The 20,984-nt window shown below is 41.1% G+C and overlaps 2 protein-coding genes across 3 annotated transcripts in view; one reads left to right on the plus strand and one right to left on the minus strand.

Annotated features, from left to right (window-relative positions):
- Nucleotides 1-20,984, plus strand: part of GJC1 (gap junction protein gamma 1) — a 144,491-nt gene that overhangs the window by 97,772 nt on the left and 25,735 nt on the right. The gene's annotated exons all lie outside the window — the stretch shown is intronic.
- The window catches only part of ADAM11 (ADAM metallopeptidase domain 11), a 97,905-nt gene continuing 87,830 nt past the window's right edge, over nucleotides 10,910-20,984 (minus strand). For both annotated transcript variants that reach the window (XM_077460087.1, XM_077460086.1), the window contains exon 27: nucleotides 10,910-15,320. In XM_077460087.1, the coding sequence (XP_077316213.1) occupies nucleotides 15,305-15,320 (16 nt within the window). In that variant the 3' untranslated portion in view covers nucleotides 10,910-15,304. The remainder of the gene's footprint in view (nucleotides 15,321-20,984) is intronic.

Consider the following 20,984-nt stretch of genomic DNA (forward strand, 5'->3'; position numbering starts at 1 on the left):
CCCAATCCTTGGGTCTTCCTATGTGTCTATCCCCAGGGACACGCAAGAGTCTCGTCTGGTGGTTACAAACCAAGAATTTGCGGAAGGGCAAAACTTTTCTTCCTCTTCCATGGAAGATTATCACGACAGATGCCAGCCTGACAGGCTGGGGAGCAGTGTTGGAGGAGATGTGCTCGCAGGGGAAATGGTCTGCGATCGAGAAGCTATTGCCCATAAATGTCTTGGAGATACGGGCAGTTTATATGGCTCTCATAAAGTGGTCTTACAGACTACGGGGTCTCCCTGTTCGGGTTCAGTCCGACAATACCACAGCAGTGGCCTATATCAATCACCAAGGTGGTACCAGGAGTCTGGTTGCACAAAAAGAGGTGAATCACATACTTGTCTGGGCAGAAAAGCATGTTCCGTGTCTTTCTGCAGTCTTCACTCCAGGAGTGGAAAATTGGCAGGCGGATTTTCTGAGCCGCCAGCAGTTGTGCCCAGGAGAATGGGCTCTGCACCCCAACGTGTTTCGGAACATATGTCACAGGTGGGGTACTCCAGACGTAGATCTGTTTGCGTCCAGGTTCAACAGGAAACTGGACAATTTTGTGTCAAGGACAAGAGATGCACTTGCTCAGGGGTCAGATGCTCTGACAGTTCTCTGGGATCAGTACAATCTGATTTATGCCTTCCCCCCCGTGCCCACTTATGTCGCGGTTCCTGGGAAGAGTCAAGAGGGAGACAAAATCGGTCCTTTTGGTAGCCCCGGCTTGGCCCAGGCGACGATGGTACGCAGAGATCAAGAAGTTGGCAGTAGGCAGGCCATGGATCCTCCCTCTCCGGCTAGATCTGCTCTCAAAGGGTCCAATTTACCATCCTGCTTTACACAGTCTGAATTTGACGGTTTGGCTGCTGAGACCCACATTCTGAGAGACCGTGGCCTTTCGGGGCCAGTCCTTTCTACTCTGGTCAATGCCAGAAAGCCGGCCTCCAGGCTTAATTATTACAAAATCTGGAGGGCATATGTTTCCTGGTGTGAACTCAGGGAATGGCATCCTAGAAAGTATGTCATTAGCAGGATCTTGGCCTTTCTCCAGTCAGGCCTAGAAATGAATTTGGCCATAAGCACTATCAAGGTGCAGATTTCGGCCTTGTCAGTGTTTTTTCAGAAGCCACTTGCATCGCATTCCCTGGTGCGGGCTTTCATCCAGGGGGCCATGCAGATAAGACCGCCGGTCAAACCTCCGGTATGCCCATGGGATCTGAATTTGGTTCTCTCGGCTTTGCAGGGCCAACCTTTTGAACCTTTGCATCTGGCTTCATTAGTTCTCCTGACTAAAAAATTGGTTTTCTTGGTAGCCATATCCACGGCTAGAAGAGTATCAGAGCTAGCAGCTCTTTCCAGCAAGGAACCGTATCTAATTATTCATAAGGAACGGGTGGTCATGAGTCCCAACAGGTCCTTTCTACCTAAGGTGGTTTCGGGATTCCATTTGAATCAAGATGTAATCCTACCATCCTTTTTCCGGACCCACAGTCCGCAGAAGAAGAATCTTTGCACACTTTGGATGTGGTTTGAGCAATCGGTATATATCTTCAAGCAACTGCTCAGATAAGGAAAACTGATTGCTTATTTATTTTGCTGACAGGGCCCTAGGAAGAGCCAGGCGGCATCAAAATCCACTCTCTCAGGCCGGGTTCACACCGCTGCGATGCGGGAACGCCGCAAATCCGCGGCGTTTTCCCGCATCGCACGACTCCCGCCGGCAGTTCACACTGCCCTATGCGAACGGCTGGGAGTGTCAATGATATGTTAATGACACCCCCAGATCCGATCACATATCGCAGTGCGATCTGCCGACTCGCACAGGAATCGGATCGCATGGTGTGAACGCCCATGCGATCCGGTTCTGCTGCGGACCAAAAAAAGGGTCCTGTGCGAGTTTGCTGGGGGAGCGATGCGAATTCAGCCATACTATCTGTATGGCTGAACTCGCATCGCTACGGAGATCCGACGTGATTTGCACTGCAGTGCGGTGCGAATTACGTCCGGATCTCCCGTTCGCAGCGGTGTGAACCCGGCCTCAAGGTGGATTAGACAGGTTATTTCTCAAGCCTATAGTGTTAAAGGGAAAATCCCTCCTTTTCAAGTGAAAGCGCACTCTATTGGGCTGTAAGTGCTTCTTGGGCAGTGCATCACCAGGCCTCCCTGGCTCAGATCTGTAAGGCTGCAACTTGGTCATCAGTCCACACATTCACCAGATTCTATCAGGTGGATGTCAGAGGGCAAGAGGATATCGCCTTCGGGCGCAGTGTACTGCAGGCTGCAGTTTAGGTCCTCCGCTCCCTGGCGGTCTATAGTTATGATCTGTGTCTCCCTCCCCTCAATCTGAGCATTGCTTTGGGACATCCCACTATGTAATGAGCTCCTGTGTCCCGTGATGTATGATCAAGAAAATGGTATTTTTATATACAGCTTACCTGTAAAATCCTTTTCTTGAGAGTACATCACAGGACACAGAACTCCCGCCCCTCTTGGGTTTTACGTGGTTTCATATTGCTTTGCAACAAAACTGAGGTGCCTCCCATATGGGAGGGGTTATATAGGGGAGGAATTCTCCTTAATTGGGGTTAACCAGTCTATGTAATGAGCTCCTGTGTCCCGTGATGTACTCTCAAGAAAAGGATTTTACAGGTAAGCTGTGTATAAAAATCAAATTTTTTGTTTTTTTTTCTTCTTTTTAAATCCTGCAAAGCAGTGCTATAATGTGCTAGTATGCATCCCATACTGTGAAACTTACCTTAGAACGAAGCACTCCAGCGGTGCACTGTCACCGCTGAAGGCACTTCCATCTTCACCCTGTCTTCCTATCGGGTTCTGCGGACTTTGGCTGTGTGAGTGGTCAGAGCCACGTTGACGTCACTCCTGCGCATGCGGGCACAGGACTCGCATACAGCATACATACCACAGGTGACGTCTCCAACTGCATCAAAAGTAGATCTCTCATATATGGTGCACATTTAGTAGATATTTACTGTACCTATAGGTAAGTCATGCATGGCAGTTTACTCCCACTTTAACGCAAATTTTAAAACTATGCTATATTGCAAAACGATTGCGTTTAGGTGTTTCCAGTAAGGAGTATTGTTAATGATACACCAAACAAAAAATATCTTCGAAAATGGTACACTTTTAACTTTGTGGCAACAGGTTGGAGAAAGCCCTTTATGTTCCAGAATTGCATTTCTGATGCTTGGGTGCAGGAGGTGGTGTCCAAGAGTTACAAGCTTTCGTTCCCTGCTTTCTCACCTCCAATGTTCTGGAGCACTCCCTAGGCCAAGGTATTCCTTCCTCAGGAAAAACTCCAGCCTCAGGTTTGAGCGCTGCAGTCCAGGAGCTGTCCGAGTCTTCGCTGCACAAAAGTTCTGGGTCTAATGGTGGGCAACGTGACATTCTGTCATCATGGGACAAGTCAATCCTGTCACTGGACAGAAAGCTTCACTTGTTGCCAAGGACCAGGCTGTCCCTGTCCTGGTGGCTTCAGTCTGGTTCACACATCAGAAGAATAAGAATTCCACCCTATGCTTTGGAAGATCCTGACAACAGATGCCGGTAGGAGGCACTGTGTTGGTGCAGGGAACTTGATTGTCATCGGAATCTCCTCTCTCGATAGCCAAATCGCCTAACTGCCAAGATGTTTGTGTCTGCAGCATTTGATTGACCTAGTATGAGATCATTCACTCCAGATTCAGAGAATGTGAAGGCAGTGGCGTACATCAACCATCAGGGAGAGACCAAAAGCCTCACTGCGGCAAAAAGAATAGAGCAAATTCTGTCCTGGACAGAACAGCCTTGTTTGCCATATTCATCCCCTGGTTGAACAATTGGCAGGCAGACTTACTCAGCCAGGACCTGTGCTGGACCTGGAAGAGTTTTCTCGGACATCAGTCCTGAAACACCTGGGTGCACAGTTGGGGACACTAAATGTGGACATCCAGATGCAGGAGGGTGCTGTACTTGGAAAATGACAAGTCACATTTTCTAGCAAGTTTAAGGGCATCAAGCGAGTGAATTAAAAAAAAAAAAAAAAATGGAAAAGATTTCTGTAGCATGTAAAAGCTTTTTTTTTTTTTTTTTCTCTGTGATTCTTACCTGTATTTTTTAAAGTTGGTGCATGGTGTCATGAGCGTATGCACTTCGTCACAAGTCTGATGTCCCAGGACAACTTCAGACTTGTGACAAAAAATGCGTCGGGAGGAGTGACATCACTGCGCTGTTCAATGTCCCGACAGGACGGGCGTTTGTATTGTTGCCAGTAGGCTTTCGTTTTATTGGAAGTGGTACTATTTATTTATATAAAAAACACCACTCAGTTTTTCCCTGTGGCGATCCTTTCCTTCCTTTTGGGCTGTATGAACACTAATGTCGAGTGAAGACCTTGGATTGCCAGTGTTACTGTGACTACACGAGAGTACCCACTTGATAGTGGTGTGTAGAAGCGTTAGCGGATCGATGTGCCATATGGTTGTGATCCTTATAGGTAAAGGCCCTGGCTGGGTTTTAGCCACAAACGTGCTAGCTTGTGCAAGCTGGTAAGCATGCACTTCAGGTGGTGGCGGATTCACACTTTGTCTAATGTGAATAATACAGTCACAGGGGGAGTATTTTACATTGGGTGTTCCCATACATCTTAATTGGAGGACTCATTTGCTTCCTTTATCACACACCCATTTTGGGACTTGTTATACACTTTTTTTTTTATTAGTGTCACTGTGTTAATTTTGGCACACATTGTCACTCATGTGCACTATTGTCACTTTATGTATTTAGAGCGCAGCTCCTATTTTGTTCATTGCTATAACTTTCACGCAAACCAATCGTTATATACTTATTGTTTTTTTTTTTGAACCCTAAAGCCATGTAGCAGAATACATTTTGGCCACAATTTATGAAGACTTTTTTTTTTTATTGGAAATGCTTTATAGTGGAGTGTACATTTTTTTTTAATTTTTTTTTTATCACAAAAAATGAAAAAAAACCCAGTGGTGATCAAGTACCACCAAAAGATATCTCTATTTGTGTGAAAAATGTATATACATTTTGTTTGGGTACAGCAGTGCATGACCGTAAGTAGTGCAGTGTTACAGTAAATAGCCTGGTCATGAAGAGCCTATGTACAGAGCGCAGCGTTCAGGAGTGTGCTGAGTGCTATGGGATGCTCTAATCTGCAAGCTTCAACATTTTCTGGTAGTGTGTAACATGTACCCCCACAGCCACTCTGTACACAGCACACTCCTGAATGCTGCGCTCTGTACACAGTTCACCTCTGAACTCTGCAGTCTGTATGTAGCGCACTTGTGAACTCTAAACTTTGTATGTTGCATACTCCTATATGTATTTAAGTAGATACATAGTCTTAAATATATAACTGTCCCTTTGAGGGCAACCACAATACTGATGCGGCCCACTGTGAAATTGAGTTTGACACCCCTGGTCAACACTTTCCCTTGAAAGGGTCCCTTGAGGACTCCTGAAGGTATGTGTAAGCACTGTTGGGTACTAGCATTGTGTAAACAATGGCGATTTTGGTTTCCTTAAATGACAGGTGTACTCTTAACCACTTCAGCTCCGGAAGGATTTACCTCCTTCCCGACCAAATCGTTTTTTGCGATTCGGCACTGCGTCGCTTAAACTGACAATTGTGTGATGTGGCTCCTTTTTTCTTTTGGTGGTATTTGATCGCCTCTGTGGTTTTTATTTTTTGCGCTATAAACAAAATAATTGCGAAATTTCTATGACTGCAACATTTTGGTGGACACATCTGACAATTTTGACACATTTTTGGGACCATTGGCTTTAATGCAGCTATCAATGCTATAAAGTTGCATTGATTACTGTAAAAATGTCACTGGCAGTGAAGGGGGTTAACCACCAGGTGGCAGTGTAGGTGTTAAGTGTTCCTAGGGGCGTGTTTCTAACTGTATGGGGGCGTGGCTGTGTGTGACATCACACTGATCACTGCTCCTGATGACAGGGATCAGACTATCAGCGTCCTGTCATTAGGCAGAACAGGGAGATGCTGTTTACCTCAGCATCTCCCTGTTCTTGAGCTCCGTGACATGATCATGGGTATCCCCACGGTGATCGAGTCCACGGGACCCGCAACCATGGAGCTCTTGGCAGGGCGGGGAATTCAAAGTAACATATGGGTATGTTACTTTGCCCAGCCGTGCCATTCTGCCGATGTAGATGTGCAGGAGCCGGTCGGGAACCGGTTAAGGACTGCAGTTTTGAAGCATTGACCTAGACTCTAGACAGTCTGGTACTTGTTTTTTTAATAGCTATTTTTGACATAACTACAAGCAGCTCTTAGACCCCATACACACTATTAGATTTTCTTCAGATTTACAAAAAACATATAATATGAGGTCAAACCTTAAGAGTTTCAATTTGTATGCAATCAGGCAGACCCTTGCACTACATGGTTTTGGTAAACCTGAAGACAATAATCTGCAGAAAATCTAATAGTGTGTATGGGGTTCTTAGGTACACTTCAGTATTGCAAACTTTTTTTGAAAGCATGACGTCAGGTAGCTGTAGCATAATGTATACAATTGCATTCAGGATTAAACATGACCAACTAGTTTTATATGTTTGTGTAATTGCAAATGATGTACAGTAGCCCATAATAATCTTGACTTTTGTAAATCAAATTCTGAGTTTATTATGGGTGCTGCAAGTTGTATTGAAGGATCGGCTGGTGTGGTTGTCCACCTGTGCTGTGGGAATCTGGCATACAGAAGTTGGGGATCTCTGGCTATGACACTGGCGCCCCCCTGTGGTAAAATGACAGACTTTAAATAAAGCGTGCTGCTCACTTAGAGAGGTGTTTCCTAGCTTTGGCCTTAGAAATAGAACATGCTTTCCTGTTTTTTCTTTTACAAAGTCACACAGGAAAACGCTAGTAATTTGGTAAATGTCACACCTTCTAGTTGCAATGACATAGCACAATCTCTTTTCCTATCCTCCACTTTAGTGTTTCCCTGACTGGACTTTGGGTAAAACAATCTTGGTGGAAATAAAACTTCAATAGAAAGGTTGTGTATTCAGCCTTTGCTAACCCCCTAACATATTTTTGCACACGTTTTCTGTTTCTAAGAATTTGTCACCTAAAAGTGATATTTCAGTTTCAGGTGACAGTCCGCATGCTTTACATGTCTGCACATCTACATGTACATCATCTGCACATTTTTCTTCTTGGAAGCCATGGCAAGACTTTGCTAGAGCAGTTCTCCTTCTTTATCCTTCTTTCCCCTTCCCAGTGCAAACTCGCACCATCCATTTTGGCTTTGGAATCAGGTCAAAGCTGCAGCTTCTAGTGAGATCAACCTACATTGTATGACTGAATGTTTGTGGACACCTTATTGTCACACCTACATTATATAAGCTTGTTGGATATCCCATTCCAAAGCCATGAACATTAATATGAAGTAGACACCCCTTCCCTTGTGATGATTACATCTGGAAATGCTTTATACTAATTTTGGAGTGTGTCTGAGGGAATTTTGGCCATCCTAGCTCGCAGTTGATGTTCCAATTCATGCTAAAATGTTAAAGGATAAGTTTACCTTTTCAGAAAAAATAATAAATGCACATTTTTTTGCAGGTAAAAAAAAAAAAAAGTGCATTTTATTATTTTTTGTTGCAGGAGCCTGTAAAGTATTGCACCAGCGATCAGCAGATCACCGATGCCATGCAGGTCTCTTGCAGACCTGTCAGTGTATCTGCTTCTTCTTCCCTCCGATAGGCAAGCTGATGCATGCTGACAGGTAGAAGGAAATAAACTACCGTGGCGCTCAGTGCCATGGTAGTTCATTGAAAACCACAGGCCAACAACCACAATGGCTGCCGGACCTTATAGTTTTCAATTCACAGAGTGAATATGGGTGTAACATGTTATGAAAGGTAAGCTTATCATTGAAGTAGGGTTTGGGTCATGGCTCTGTACAGGCAATGTGAAATCCTCTGCATGAAATTCATCAAACCAAGTCTTTGTGGAGATGGTGGAACAGAAAAGAGCCTCAAACTACTTCCACAAGGATGGAAGCACACCGTTGTGTACAATGGCTTTGGATGCTGTAGCATCAACACTACCCAGAAACAACTGAGCTGTAGGGGGCTGTCCATGTACCTTTTGGCCTTATAGGTGTAATGGTCCGGTATCCAAATACTTTTAGTTTCTGCGTATATATTTTTATATATTTAGCACTATTTTGAATATGAGCTTTGAAACTTGCTCAGTTTCCTCTCTTCCCATTAAGTACTTTGTCTTTTTAAATTAGCTGCTCCAGCTCAGCTGATTTTTTTTTTTTTTTTTGCCTGAGGTAGATTCTTAGAGGAGCCATTGGCAGTAACTAGTACCATAGCATTTACTCATCAGATGCTGAAGTTTCTATTGAATGAACAGTGAAGAGAATGTGTCCCTTATGTACAGGTTACCCTTTTATCAAGTACAACCTTTTGACTCCAGCATCTGAGGGAGCACTTAGTAGGAATTTGGAGCTCAACTGAGTTACCCTTTTCTGGTGGCTGCTTGGATCTGCCCTATATTGTAAGCAGCTTAACGGTGGTAATCCATGAGTGAATCTAAATGTACTTCGTGGGGGTTATTTACTGAAGGAAAATCCACTTTGCACTGCAAGTGCACGTGGAAGTAAAGTTGCTGTAGATCCGATGGGGACATGCAAGGGGAAAAAAAAAACGCACTTGATTGGATAATAAAATCAGCACAGTGTCCACTCATTTCATATCTACCCCTTAGATTTAATTGAAAAGGGGGTGGTGTCCAGAGGGTCTAGAAAGTTAAATTCTCCTGCATCCCTATTAGATATGGATGACCAGAAAAGTGTTCCTCTTTTGGGACTTTAAATGGGAAAAAGACTACTTAGGGTATTAATGCGTACGTGGATTTATTTGGAGTAAACCATGTAGGAAAAGATTCAGTGAATGATACAGGTATAAAACGTACATAGACATGAATATACAAAAAAATAACAGTAGACAGGATGCAGCATATATCAAAGAAATGCAATACAATATGAAAGAATCACAATCATCAACTCCGCTAAACATGTGAGTTACATGTATGGGAAAAAAGAACCGACGCGTTTCGGGTAATCACTCTTCTTCCGGGGTACTGATTGGAAACAGCACGATATAAGTGTGTCTGTAAATAAGGGCATACTTCATGAGCAAGTCAATGAGGAGAAATATATTCATAAAGAAATATATACAGCAGAAAAAATATATACCTCAAACTACTATGCTCCCCAGCAATACTCTATGGTCAGTACTGATGTTCATACCCCTTTAACTGTATACAATGTAATACTTTGTTGAGGTATATTTTTTTATGCTGTATATATTTCTTTATGAATGTATTTTTCCTCATTGGCTCAAGAAGTATGCCCTTATTTACAAACACACTTATATCGTGCTGTTTCCAATCGGTACCCCTGAAGAATGATTACTCGAAACGCGTTGGGTCTTTTTTCCCCGTACATGTAACTCGCATGTTTAGTGGAGTTAATGATTGTGATTCTTTCATATTGTATTGCATTTCTTTGATGTATGCTGCATCCTGTGTACTGTTTTTTTTTTTTTTTGTATATTCATGTTTATGTACGTTTTATACCTGTATCATTCACTGAATCTTTTCCTACATATAGTTTACTCCAAATAAATCCACATACACATTAATACCCTAAGTAGTCTTTTTCCCATTTAAAGTCCCAAAGAGGAACACTTTTCTGGTCATCCACCCCTTAGATTTAGAGCGACTGCACTTCCAAGTGCACTTTCAGTGCAAAGTGGATTTGCCTTTCGTAAATAACCCCGTGTGTCCTTTTGTTTCCTGCAGAAACATGAGTCTTGTAAGAATCCTACCCCTCTTTTTCCTTTATTTCACACTTTCCCACCTGCAAGCTGTAAAAAAAAATTTCCCATGCTGAAGGTATATGAATCTGTATCCTCCCTTTGTCATACTACATTGTCAATGACCATATGGGTCCCTACTAACAACCGGGAGGCAATCAGAGTGGTTCCTAATCTTGTACTAACTATATAAATTATGACATATTGATCATATACAAATTGGAGTTGGCACTGTGTCTTTGTTTATTAATGTGATTGTCGGATACAATTGCAGTATTAAAATGTTTAAAATTCTATATTTTCAATCGAAGCGTACACCAAATAAGACATATATGCCATAAAAGTATGTAGAAACTAGCTTTGGAAATTAGTCATAGGTTTATAGTCTAGTTACCCAATGCATCATGCATGTCTCAGTATCGCTGCTAAATTTGGGCTAGGCATCTTGGCTTTAATAGGTTTAAAGTGTATGTAACCCAAACCCAAAAATTTAATATATTGCAGCTTACCAGTCCTTGTTGTGATGGCTCCAGTCTTTGTTTTGTCAAGCTTCTTAGCTATGTCCCTCCTCCAATGTATGTATGGAGAGAGCCATGGTGGTCAATTGTGGCTGTGCTTCTGATATGGGTTACAAACCTGCCTCTTCATCTCCATTACATGGGGGTCAGACAATTGATAGATTACAGAAGATGGCCAAGAAGGAAGATATTCTATGCAGCTCACAGGAAGTGACAAGGATGCTGTATTTCTGGCAAGATCAACATGTATTTCCTGTACTTGTGTTAAATGTTTTGGGCTTGAAAAAAAGAAAAACCAATGCAGCCACCACTTCAAAGGCCAGTAAGCTGCAATATTATATTTTTGGTTTAGTTCTCAGATAATAATCTTCACCACACTAGGTTGTAGTAGTGTTTTAAAAAAAAAAAAAACTATTTCCCAATATAATACAAGATCAAATGCAAAATCAAGAAACAATGTACTCTCAAAGACCTGTCACTGTGAGGACATTCAATTTATTAGTTTTCATAATAATAAAAAAAAAATCCATTTATTAGGACCCTAACCCTGTCTGTATAACCATTCTGTAGGATTACAGTTTAAAAGCTGTTTTGAAGTCAGTTTGAAACAAGTTCACTAATCAAACTCTCCTAAACCCATAATGGAAGAGAAGACATTCAGTGTTTACTTTGGAAGGAAGTCTTGGTCGCCCGTTCTCTCTATCCAGAATCCAAATACCCACTGGACACGGATGTGATGGCTTGAAGTCTGTATATAGCCATGGAACAATGAGAACTATGTCCCAGAGCTTGCAGTTTTTCTCCAAACTTACATGTGTGTCTTGGCATTTAGTCTCCTCTCCCTGCACAGACCTCGGTTCACGATCTATTGCACATTTTAAAGGGCTGTCCATTCTAAACTGTTATTTCATGTTTGTTTGGACACTGGTCAGCCAGCAGCCTTCTATATTTTAGGACAGGGATATGCAATTAGCGGACCTCCAGCTGTTGCGAAACTACAATCATGCCTCTGGGTGTCAGGCTTGTGGCTGTCAGAGTCTTGCTATGCCTCATGGGACTTGTAGTTCTGCAACAGCTGGAGGTCCACTAATTGCATATCCCTGTTTTAGGGCCTCTGATGGGCAGATACTTGCCAAAGATTCTCCCTCTGCATCTCTGATCTTGGAGTGTCCCTCCTGCTACAGTATTGGGAGTCTACATCCTGCTATTCTTTCCATAATATATTATGTAACAAAGCTGAACGATCCTGGTAACGGTTGTATCACGTGAACAAACCAGAGCACAGAGTAGATGGCGTATGCACATGGGTGATGCAACTCGTTACCATAGGCAAAAATATGCGTTCTGTGTGGTCTGTACCCCCTTTTTTTTTTGCCTCATTCCTCGTTTTCCGAGTTAAATTTTTACAGAGATGGTCAAGGCTCCACCCAGTCTTCTGTTTTTCTTGCTGTATTGTGCTGTCCCGGGTTATTTTATCCTCCTAACGTTGGCCGGTCTGTGTTCTGTGCAGCATCTTACAATCATGACTGCTCTGGCAGTGAGTTACTTGTAAAAAAAAAAAAAGGGATGATATGTTGCTTTGGGGGAAACAAAAAAGATTCTATTCCGGTGTTGGTTGAAATGCTAGAGACTAGAGGGGCAGTTTGTTAGGCTTGGTTTTGGGCATTTTCAGATCTCAGTTTGACCGAAAGAACTAAAGGGCAGCCATGACACTATGATTAACCAAATCCTTCAATAATAACATAGAAACATGGGAGCAATAAACACATGTACATCCATGCAGCAACAACCTGTCTAGCCATTTTCAGTGCATCCGTTTCTCACAAATATCGGTGGGCATTACATTCAGATCAGAGGAGTGGATGATGATGATGATGTAGTATTGTGTCATTTTGTTAAAAATGATTGAACAATCCCGGGATTTATTACGAGATCTAGTTGTGGCGTTTGGTGGGTGTTCCCTCCCGGTATCTTCATCCTGTAGCCGCTTTAATTTGTAGTCAGATGGCATAGAATTGTGTACTAAATAATAAAACCTCAATAGTAATGGCAAAGCCATTACATTTGGAAAAAGCCCATAATTCAGTTTTTGAAAAAAATGTGTACGATTTCATGTCGAAAACGCATCCTATACATATGTCTGGAACACTTAGTTAGTTTTTTTTTTTTTTTTTTTTAAAGGCAAAACAATGTCTGCATATGGAGTTGCTGCTCCCCCTCAACAAGCACACTATAGACAAGGAATGATACATAGGACAGCAGCAGATGGTTATGTAATACACTACGCTGCTGCCAACAGTCCTGTACGCTGCTGATTTGTGTTTGTTGTTGGGCACATGAAGAGCCAATGATCACAATCTCAGCAAGAGCCTGCTGTCACTCAGAGTTCTTGATTGGAAGCAGTGCTTTCTGGCACACATGACAGCAATGCGATAGACTTTCACTTGCCAACATGCATAATATTTAGAAGGGGATTTAAAAAAAAAAAAAGAAGATAAAATTGAAAATGAGTATTTGTTAACTTGCCTACAGGCTGTTGATAATAAATTTGTGTGCCATATAGGTTGGAGTACTAGGTAAAGAACTGTTGATTTCCTCTCCCCCTCCCCATTTCTTAGTGCAATTAGTGTGTGTTAATAGTTTAGTGCTAATTTGCAATAAGTGTTTATAACACTCTGATTGCAAGTCAAGATTCTCTAAGCGGTAGGTAGATCAGATTGGTGGCACCACATGGTCAGTGCTGGGGCGCGTGCCTTGAGTAGAAACCAAGACTTCCTAGCTGTTTGTACACAGAGGGTTCCCGAAGAGCGTATAAACGTGGCAGTTTGATTATGTGGTCAGATTGCAGGAGCCTTAAAGTGCCCCAGTGGCAATGTTGACTTTAGGAACAGTCCCTTCCAGGACCATGATGATGATTCAATGGCAGTGATGCATAAAGTGTTTTCCCCTGCTGCTAGTGGTGGAAGCCATTTTGGAACAATATTGTGGAAAAAAAAATAGGCATATCGGTGTCCCTAACCTAGGTTAAGACTTTTAGAAAAGTATATCTACTCTTGGTAGGAAGAGAAGGTCATGTTCAGGATGCTTCAAACACTGACTCTCACCCTTTTTTATGGGTAATTTTGTTTTTTTGAGGTAGAAAGACTACATTGATGTTTATGGCGGAGTGCATGTTGGCTTTTGCTTTAACTCTCTGAAACAGTGGCACTTTAACTACAAGCCTACTCTATGGAGGCTTCTGAGATTTTGTAAAGGGGTATCTGCATGCTAGGGAGAGTGCTTTGTGGTTTTTCCTGTATGTACACTGTGTGTGGGTGGTCCCATTATGCAGAATGCTTTGTGTGGCTCTGCTTACAGCTCCTTGACTGGGAGTTGCAACTTTTTTTGGATTTATAAGGCTGTAGATGAACATATTTTATAAAAAAAATGGTTGTTCAGAAGGTATATGCTATCCATACCAGTGTCCAGGACCTCACAAAGCCCTATGCATTAACTACTATGCTAATAAACAGATTAGCTGTGCTCTTATTGGTATAGAATAATTCCACAAAGGCTGCCACCACTCTACAGCTCATTCACTAAAATGCAAGCTAAATGAATACTGCAGCCACAGCAACCAATCAGACACTAGCATTGGTCAACTTTGTGCAAACATTTTTTTTACCAAAAAGCATGTAATATAGTACCAGGCCATTTTCACATTTCTCTCTGCTTAATTAAGTGAAAGATGCCATTGTTGGCTCTTCAATGTGTAAATGCTAGTTACCTGGATGTCAAGCTGAACCTTTTGCTTCAGTACTTTGATTTTGTAGCAAGCATGCAGATAAGGACTGTTGACTTCTCTGTGGCTCAGTGACCTGCAACAAGTATGCAAACCAGGAAAATTGAAGTACTGAAGTCAGAGGGTCAGTGTAACGGCCCAGCAACTGATAGTGAACGGGGCGGCCTCTGTTTTTCTTTAGTCAGACCCGTTATAAAAAAGTAAATCTCAGAGAAGACTCCATTGGTGAGCTATTCCCACCAGCACTATCCGTTCTAAATTCACAGCCATTGGAAAGCCATAGAGCCATGTTGTGCTCCTCCTTTGGGTAAAATAGATATGTAAGGAATCCAACCCCAAGAGACCTCTTTAATGTAACTTTACCTTAAGTAAGGGGGTGAAGCCAAAATAGTGTGGAGAAAGTGCCACATCTGGAGTTTATGGGACATTTAAAGAGCGATTCCACCTAAACGTGACAAATCTAAATTGGGCTGGCTTTGACTTTTAATCCTGGTGACTCCATTACATACTTTTTTGATACATTTTGTGGAATTGACCATTTAATGTCTTGTTTGTGGCTAGCTTTAAAATATAAAATTAGTGACTGACTGGTTTGCTGTGGCCTTGTGTAAACGTTGTACTTAAGTGCTGGGCAGTAAAATATCCCTTGTATAGCGGTGAGGGATACATAATTTGGGTAGTTGTTGATCCCATTTTAGTAAATAGTTTTTACTTTTCCTTTACAGGGGTAATTTCTCCCCAATATCAAAGTGGACTAATGGCAGTGACATGTAATTAGGGGTCAGTCCTTTCTAGGATTACATTGCTCCAGCCTTTAAGACTGATAAGTTCATTGAGGCTTCTGCCGTATGAAGCCCACTAGCAGTTCTTCACTGTCCTTCAGGAAAGACAGTTTATGTTCCAGTTCTGGAAGACAGGGAGAGAGATCCCATAAATAGTCATTGTAGTTTCCCTGCTGCAACCCGTTCATTCTTCCTGCATTCCAACAGATCGCCATCTTGTCTTTCAAGGCCTAGAGGTGTCATGGGAATGATAGAGAATATTGGGAAATGGCCAGAAGAGGGTGTGCCAGAGGTCCCAGGCAGTTGGCTATCCACCTCCAGACCTAAAGACAAAGCAAGAAAGACACGTATTGACTTCTAATTGAGGTTTGGAGGATAAAAAAAATATAAACGGATATAAGTAAAAGTACTTTTAATAACCTTGAAGAGTGAACGCGTAAAAGTTCCACAAGATTTTGAGAACGACCAGGGGCGGACTGACCATTAGGGCACTCGGGCACTGCCCAGGGCCAATAGGGGGCCACATGAGACTATCCTGGTACTTTCGTCCCAAGGAATCTGTGCTGAGGCCAGTGCCAGAGCAAGTTCCAGCATTGAGCTCTGGCAACTGTCATGACGGGCATGCTAGCGTGGGCACCCAGGATGCCTTCCCCACATCTCTTGCAGCTGGAAGTGCTGCTTTATTCCAGCATTGTTGTGCTGTGTGGCTGCAGGAGACAAAGTGGGGCTTTGCCCCATTAGTACACGGGGAGATTTACTAAAACTGGAGCACACAGAATTTAGTTGTAGGAGACAAAAAGTGGGGAGGGGGGAGACACGCAACAACCATAGGGGTTGATTTACTAAAGGCAAATAAACTTTCCACCTTGCAAAGTGCAATTGCCCCAGAGATTGGTAAATGAGGTAAAGCTTCACTTTGCAAAGAACACCCAATCACATGCAAGGAAAAAAAAAAACACCACTTTTGCCTGCACATGATTGGACGATGGAAGACAACAGAACTTCTGTTCATTTACTAAGCTCTGGAGCAACTGCACTTTGCACAGCCTATTTGCCCTTAGTAAATCAACCCCATAGTGTAGCATGTAAAGTGTAATTTTAATAGAAAAAAAAAACCCACAACACTCACACAATAAAATATAGCTCAGCATGACAGGTGGCTTCTGGGACAGAGATCAAACATGCAACCAGGCTGCCTTGTCAGGGAACCACTGTCACTGGAAAGCCAAAGCCATGAATGGAACACAGGGCCCTGGGTATGAAGCTACCTTATGTAGGAAAAAGCTGGAACCAGAATGAGTTTTAAAGCAACCTTGCTTCTTCGGGTTGAGGCCAGTGGCCAAAGCAAGGCAAGTCATCCTGGTTGCATGTGATCCCTGTCCCAGAGCCCATCTAACTGTCATGCTGAGCTCTGTTTTATCTTTGTGAGTGCTTTTTTAATATTTTCTAGTAAAGAGGTTGTAAACCCAGAAAAAAAAAATAAACCTGTAAGGCAAAGGCATAATGAGCAAGTATGCATCGCATACTAGCTCATTATGAAATACTTACGTTAGGCCCCTTTCATACAGGCTGTCCGATCAGGTCCGCCTGTCTGGTGGACCTGATCGGACACGCCATTTACCTCTATATGGAGCTACATGTCCACAGACACCCACTGCTATCCGATCCGGTCTGTGAAATCCAGACAGATGGTAACCATATTTTCCATCCATCTGACGGATCAGATGAAACCAGACAGGCGGTCAGTTTTCATCTCATCTCTCCGTAGAGGAGAGCGGGGCTCTGACAGGTCCGCCTCAGCACAGTGAGCAGAGATGGACCTGTCATCTGCCTACTCAGCGGGGAGCAGTGGATTGATCCCCCATTCAGCAGGGTGGAAAGCCCGTGTGAAAGGACCATTAGAACAAAGACCTCCAGTGGCACCCGCACACTAAGACAGCTGACATCTTCCCGCGTTTCTTCTGGGTTTGCGGGCTCTGGCATTGTGAGTGGCTGGGGCCGCAATGAGGTCACTCCTGTGCGGGCCGCGGTTCATGGCAAGGGCTCTGAAGGTCCGGCATAGTAAGCGGGACCTTAAGAGCGCATGCACCAATGACACCATTGCCTGCATGCACTCTGAATATCTCCTAAACTGTGTAAGTTTAGAAGATTTTAGGAGATATCCACAGTACTTACAGGTAAGCCTAAAATAAGGTTTATAAATATTGGGGAAACCGCGCTAATGCGTTCTGGGTGTAGGATAGACAAAACCAGACTTTGAACTCAAAAAAAAAAAAATTATATATATATATATATATATATATATATATATATATATATATATATATATATATATATATATTTTTAGATTACAGCCCCCCCCAAACAAAGAAAATCCCCACATGGGGTTTCCACAACAATAAATAAAACCTAAACAACTGGGGTATCTGGCGCTACCTTTTATCAAAAAATAATAATAATCAATATTTACAAACACTTGAAAGGAGAGTATATTTTGGTGGGAAGCCCTAAAAATGCCAGCAAATCCAATAATACACCAACTTATTCTAAGAGCTATCCTGTCTCTCAAGTAAAAATCTTATATATCCAGTTACCACCACATGAAGATATTGACTCCTTGTCAAAGGAAATACAATACAATACTTTAGAACCCACTAGCTCTAATTCTGTACAAATTTAGACAAACCGGTAACCTCTGCTAAAATCGCATAGATTGACCTTTCGCGATTCGGACACAAAAATATAGTAAGTGTGACCTTATCTAGTATATTTTTTTAACATCCGTGTTGAAAGAATATGTAATTTACCAAAAAAATATATATATAAATTATGAGAAGGAGATCTAAATAACAAAAGTGATACTCAATGCGACCATAACCTTAAAGTCGCATGAGTATTAATAATGTGACTTATCCAACACATCATCAGTTAAATTTGTAAACGAGTCTAAATTTGAAAGTGCAGATATCTAAAAAAGTGTATAAAGTGCAATTAAATACAAGTAAAACAATTGAAATTCAAATTAGAATTCTAAAGTGCAAAAACTGTAAACATATATCACAACAAATATTCCTAAAAAATACCCAACTAAGTGAATCACAAAAATGAATAATAAAAAATTAATAATGAAAGTAGAAATAGATAAAACCACAAAAAATTAAAAATTAAAAATAAATAAAAATAAAAAATAAAAACGCAAGTAAAAAACACAAAGCAAAAAAACAAGCAAAAAACGGGTTAATTATAAAAAAGAAGAAAAGAAAAAACCAAAAAAAACAAAACCCCCCCCAAAAAAAGTTATATAGTGTCCACTGTCAAAAATCTTCAATTGTGCAAGTCCAACAGTAAATGTTCATAAGGTGACTTTAGTGCTTGTTGTAAAATCTTCAAAGTGACTTCCGTGCTCCCCCACAAGGTGCCCCACTCACCAGAAGAATGCACCCCTACAGGGGTACTTCGCCTTTAAACCAACTTTGAGGAAATCCAGCTCCTTGGCCCATATGCTGTATGGTCATTCGTATCCAGAAGAAAAAATTCTATTTTTGCCCTCATAAGAAAAAAATTATAGTCTCCATAGTGTAATATGTTTAAAAATAATTATTTTAAAGGAGATACTGATAAAATATTTCAAAAACGTTTATTTCCACAAAAACAAAAACAAAATTCATATGATCTTGGAAAAGGGTCTATAAAAAAGAATGGTAATCAATATGGAACACAGTCCAAAAAACTTCCACTTAACATAGACTCCGTGGGTTATTGATCCATTTCTTATATATCAACCCCAAAAAAACAAAATAATATATATAAGAAATATAAAAACAAAAACACAATTAAATAAACGCTAATGGCTATCTAGCCCAAAGGGGACAGGAACAACCCTGAGTGGTGTAAATTGCTCCAATAAGAGTGAGCAATATTGCTGGTGAGTGGGGCACCTTGTGGGGGAGCACGGAAGTCACTTTGAAGATTTTACAACAAGCACCAAAGTCACCTTATGAACATTTACTGTTGGACTTGCACAATTGAAGATTTTTGACAGTGGACACTATATAACTTTTTTTGGGGGGGTTTTTGTTTTTTTTTGTTTTTTTCTTTTCTTCTTTTTTATAATTAACCAGTTTTTTGCTTGTTTTTTTGCTTTGTGTTTTTTACTTGCGTTTTTATTTTTTATTTTTTTATTTTTCATTTTTCATTTTTTGTGTTTTTATCTATTTCTACTTTCATTATTCATTTTTTATTATTCATTTTTGTGATTCACTTAGTTGGGTATTTTTTAGGAATATTTGTTGTGATATATGTTTACAGTTTTTGCACTTTAGAATTCTAATTTGAATTTCAATTGTTTTACTTGTATTTAATTGCACTTTATACACTTTTTTAGATATCTGCACTTTCAAATTTAGACTCGTTTACAAATTTAACTGATGATGTGTTGGATAAGTCACATTATTAATACTCATGCGACTTTAAGGTTATGGTCGCATTGAGTATCACTTTTGTTATTTAGATCTCCTTCTCAATTTATATATATATTTTTTTGGTAAATTACATATTCTTTCAACACGGATGTTAAAAAAATATACTAGATAAGGTCACACTTACTATATTTTTGTGTCCGAATCGCAAAAGGTCAATCTATGCAATTTTAGCAGAGGTTACCGGTTTGTCTAAATTTGTACAGAATTAGAGCTAGTGGGTTCTAAAGTATTGTATTGTATTTCCTTTGACAAGGAGTCAATATCTTCATGTGGTGGTAACTGGATATATAAGATTATTACTTGAGAGACAGGATAGCTCTTAGAATAAGTTGGTGTATTATTGGATTTGCTGGCATTTTTAGGGTTTCCCACCAAAATATACTCTCCTTTCAAGTGTTTGCATTTATTGATTATTATTATTTTTTGATAAAAGGTAGCGCCAGATACCCCAGTTGTTTAGGTTTTATCTAAAATAAGGTTTACCTGTAGGTACAATTAAAAAAATAAAATAAGAGTAAAAACTTTACGTCCTTTTTTAAAATGACACTATACATGCTACACTATGGTTGTTGTGTTTCTCTCCCCCTCTCCACTTTGTCTCCTACAACTAAATTCTGTGAGCTCCAGTTTTAGTAATTCTCCCCCTGTGTGCTAATGGGGCAAAGTTGAATGTTCTTGGGCTATACTGTAGATTTTGAATGTGTAGATGAGTAGAATGTTGCTTTATGGGCACGACTACCAAAGCCTTCCCAAGATGTCTGGGAGAAGCTTTCTCCCCCACTCCATCCCACAAAGCAAATGGCTGTAACATATAGCGCATGTGCAAAATGAGGTGCTTCATCTCGCACATGTGCCGTATGACAATACTGTGAAATCTTGCAGTTTAGGTATGGCATTTTTCTGAAGCCAATGGTGACTGTCTTTGTGTCCCAGGCTACATTATTACCGTATTTTTCGGACTATAAGGCGCACCGGATTATAAGGCGCACTAGCAACGACCGGCTGATAAAATGGATATTTCCATATATATAAGGCGCATCGGACTATAAGGCGCACGGTCGATTTTGTGAGAAAATTTAGGCTTTTACGTGCGCCTTATAGTCCGAAGGTTAACGTCAAGAGACTTGATCTGTGACTCCATGCGCGCCCATCTGACAGATACTGTTAACAAAGAACTCCAGCGATGTCAACAGGTCATATATAAGGCGCACCGGATTATAAGGCGCACGGTCGTTTTTGGGAGAAAATTTAGGCTTTTACGTGCGCCTTATAGTCCGAAAAATACGGTACTTCATTCAGGGAAACCAGGAAGAGAAAAAAAAAGGTAAGTATAGCAAAAAAAATAAAAAATTAAAAGGCAATTTCACATCAGCATGCGGAGATGGTGGTGGGAAATTTAGGGAAAAGTCCACTTTAAGTATGCTCCTCAGTTCCATCTAGTAGCCATAACCTTGTATTTTCTGCATTCACATATTCGAACGGCAGAGAATATGTTCTGACTCATGG

Source organism: Lithobates pipiens, unplaced genomic scaffold (assembly GCF_037356315.1).
Source record: "Lithobates pipiens isolate NorthernLeopardFrog02 unplaced genomic scaffold, aLitPip1_a1.2 Scaffold_28, whole genome shotgun sequence".
NCBI lineage: Eukaryota > Metazoa > Chordata > Amphibia > Anura > Ranidae > Lithobates > Lithobates pipiens.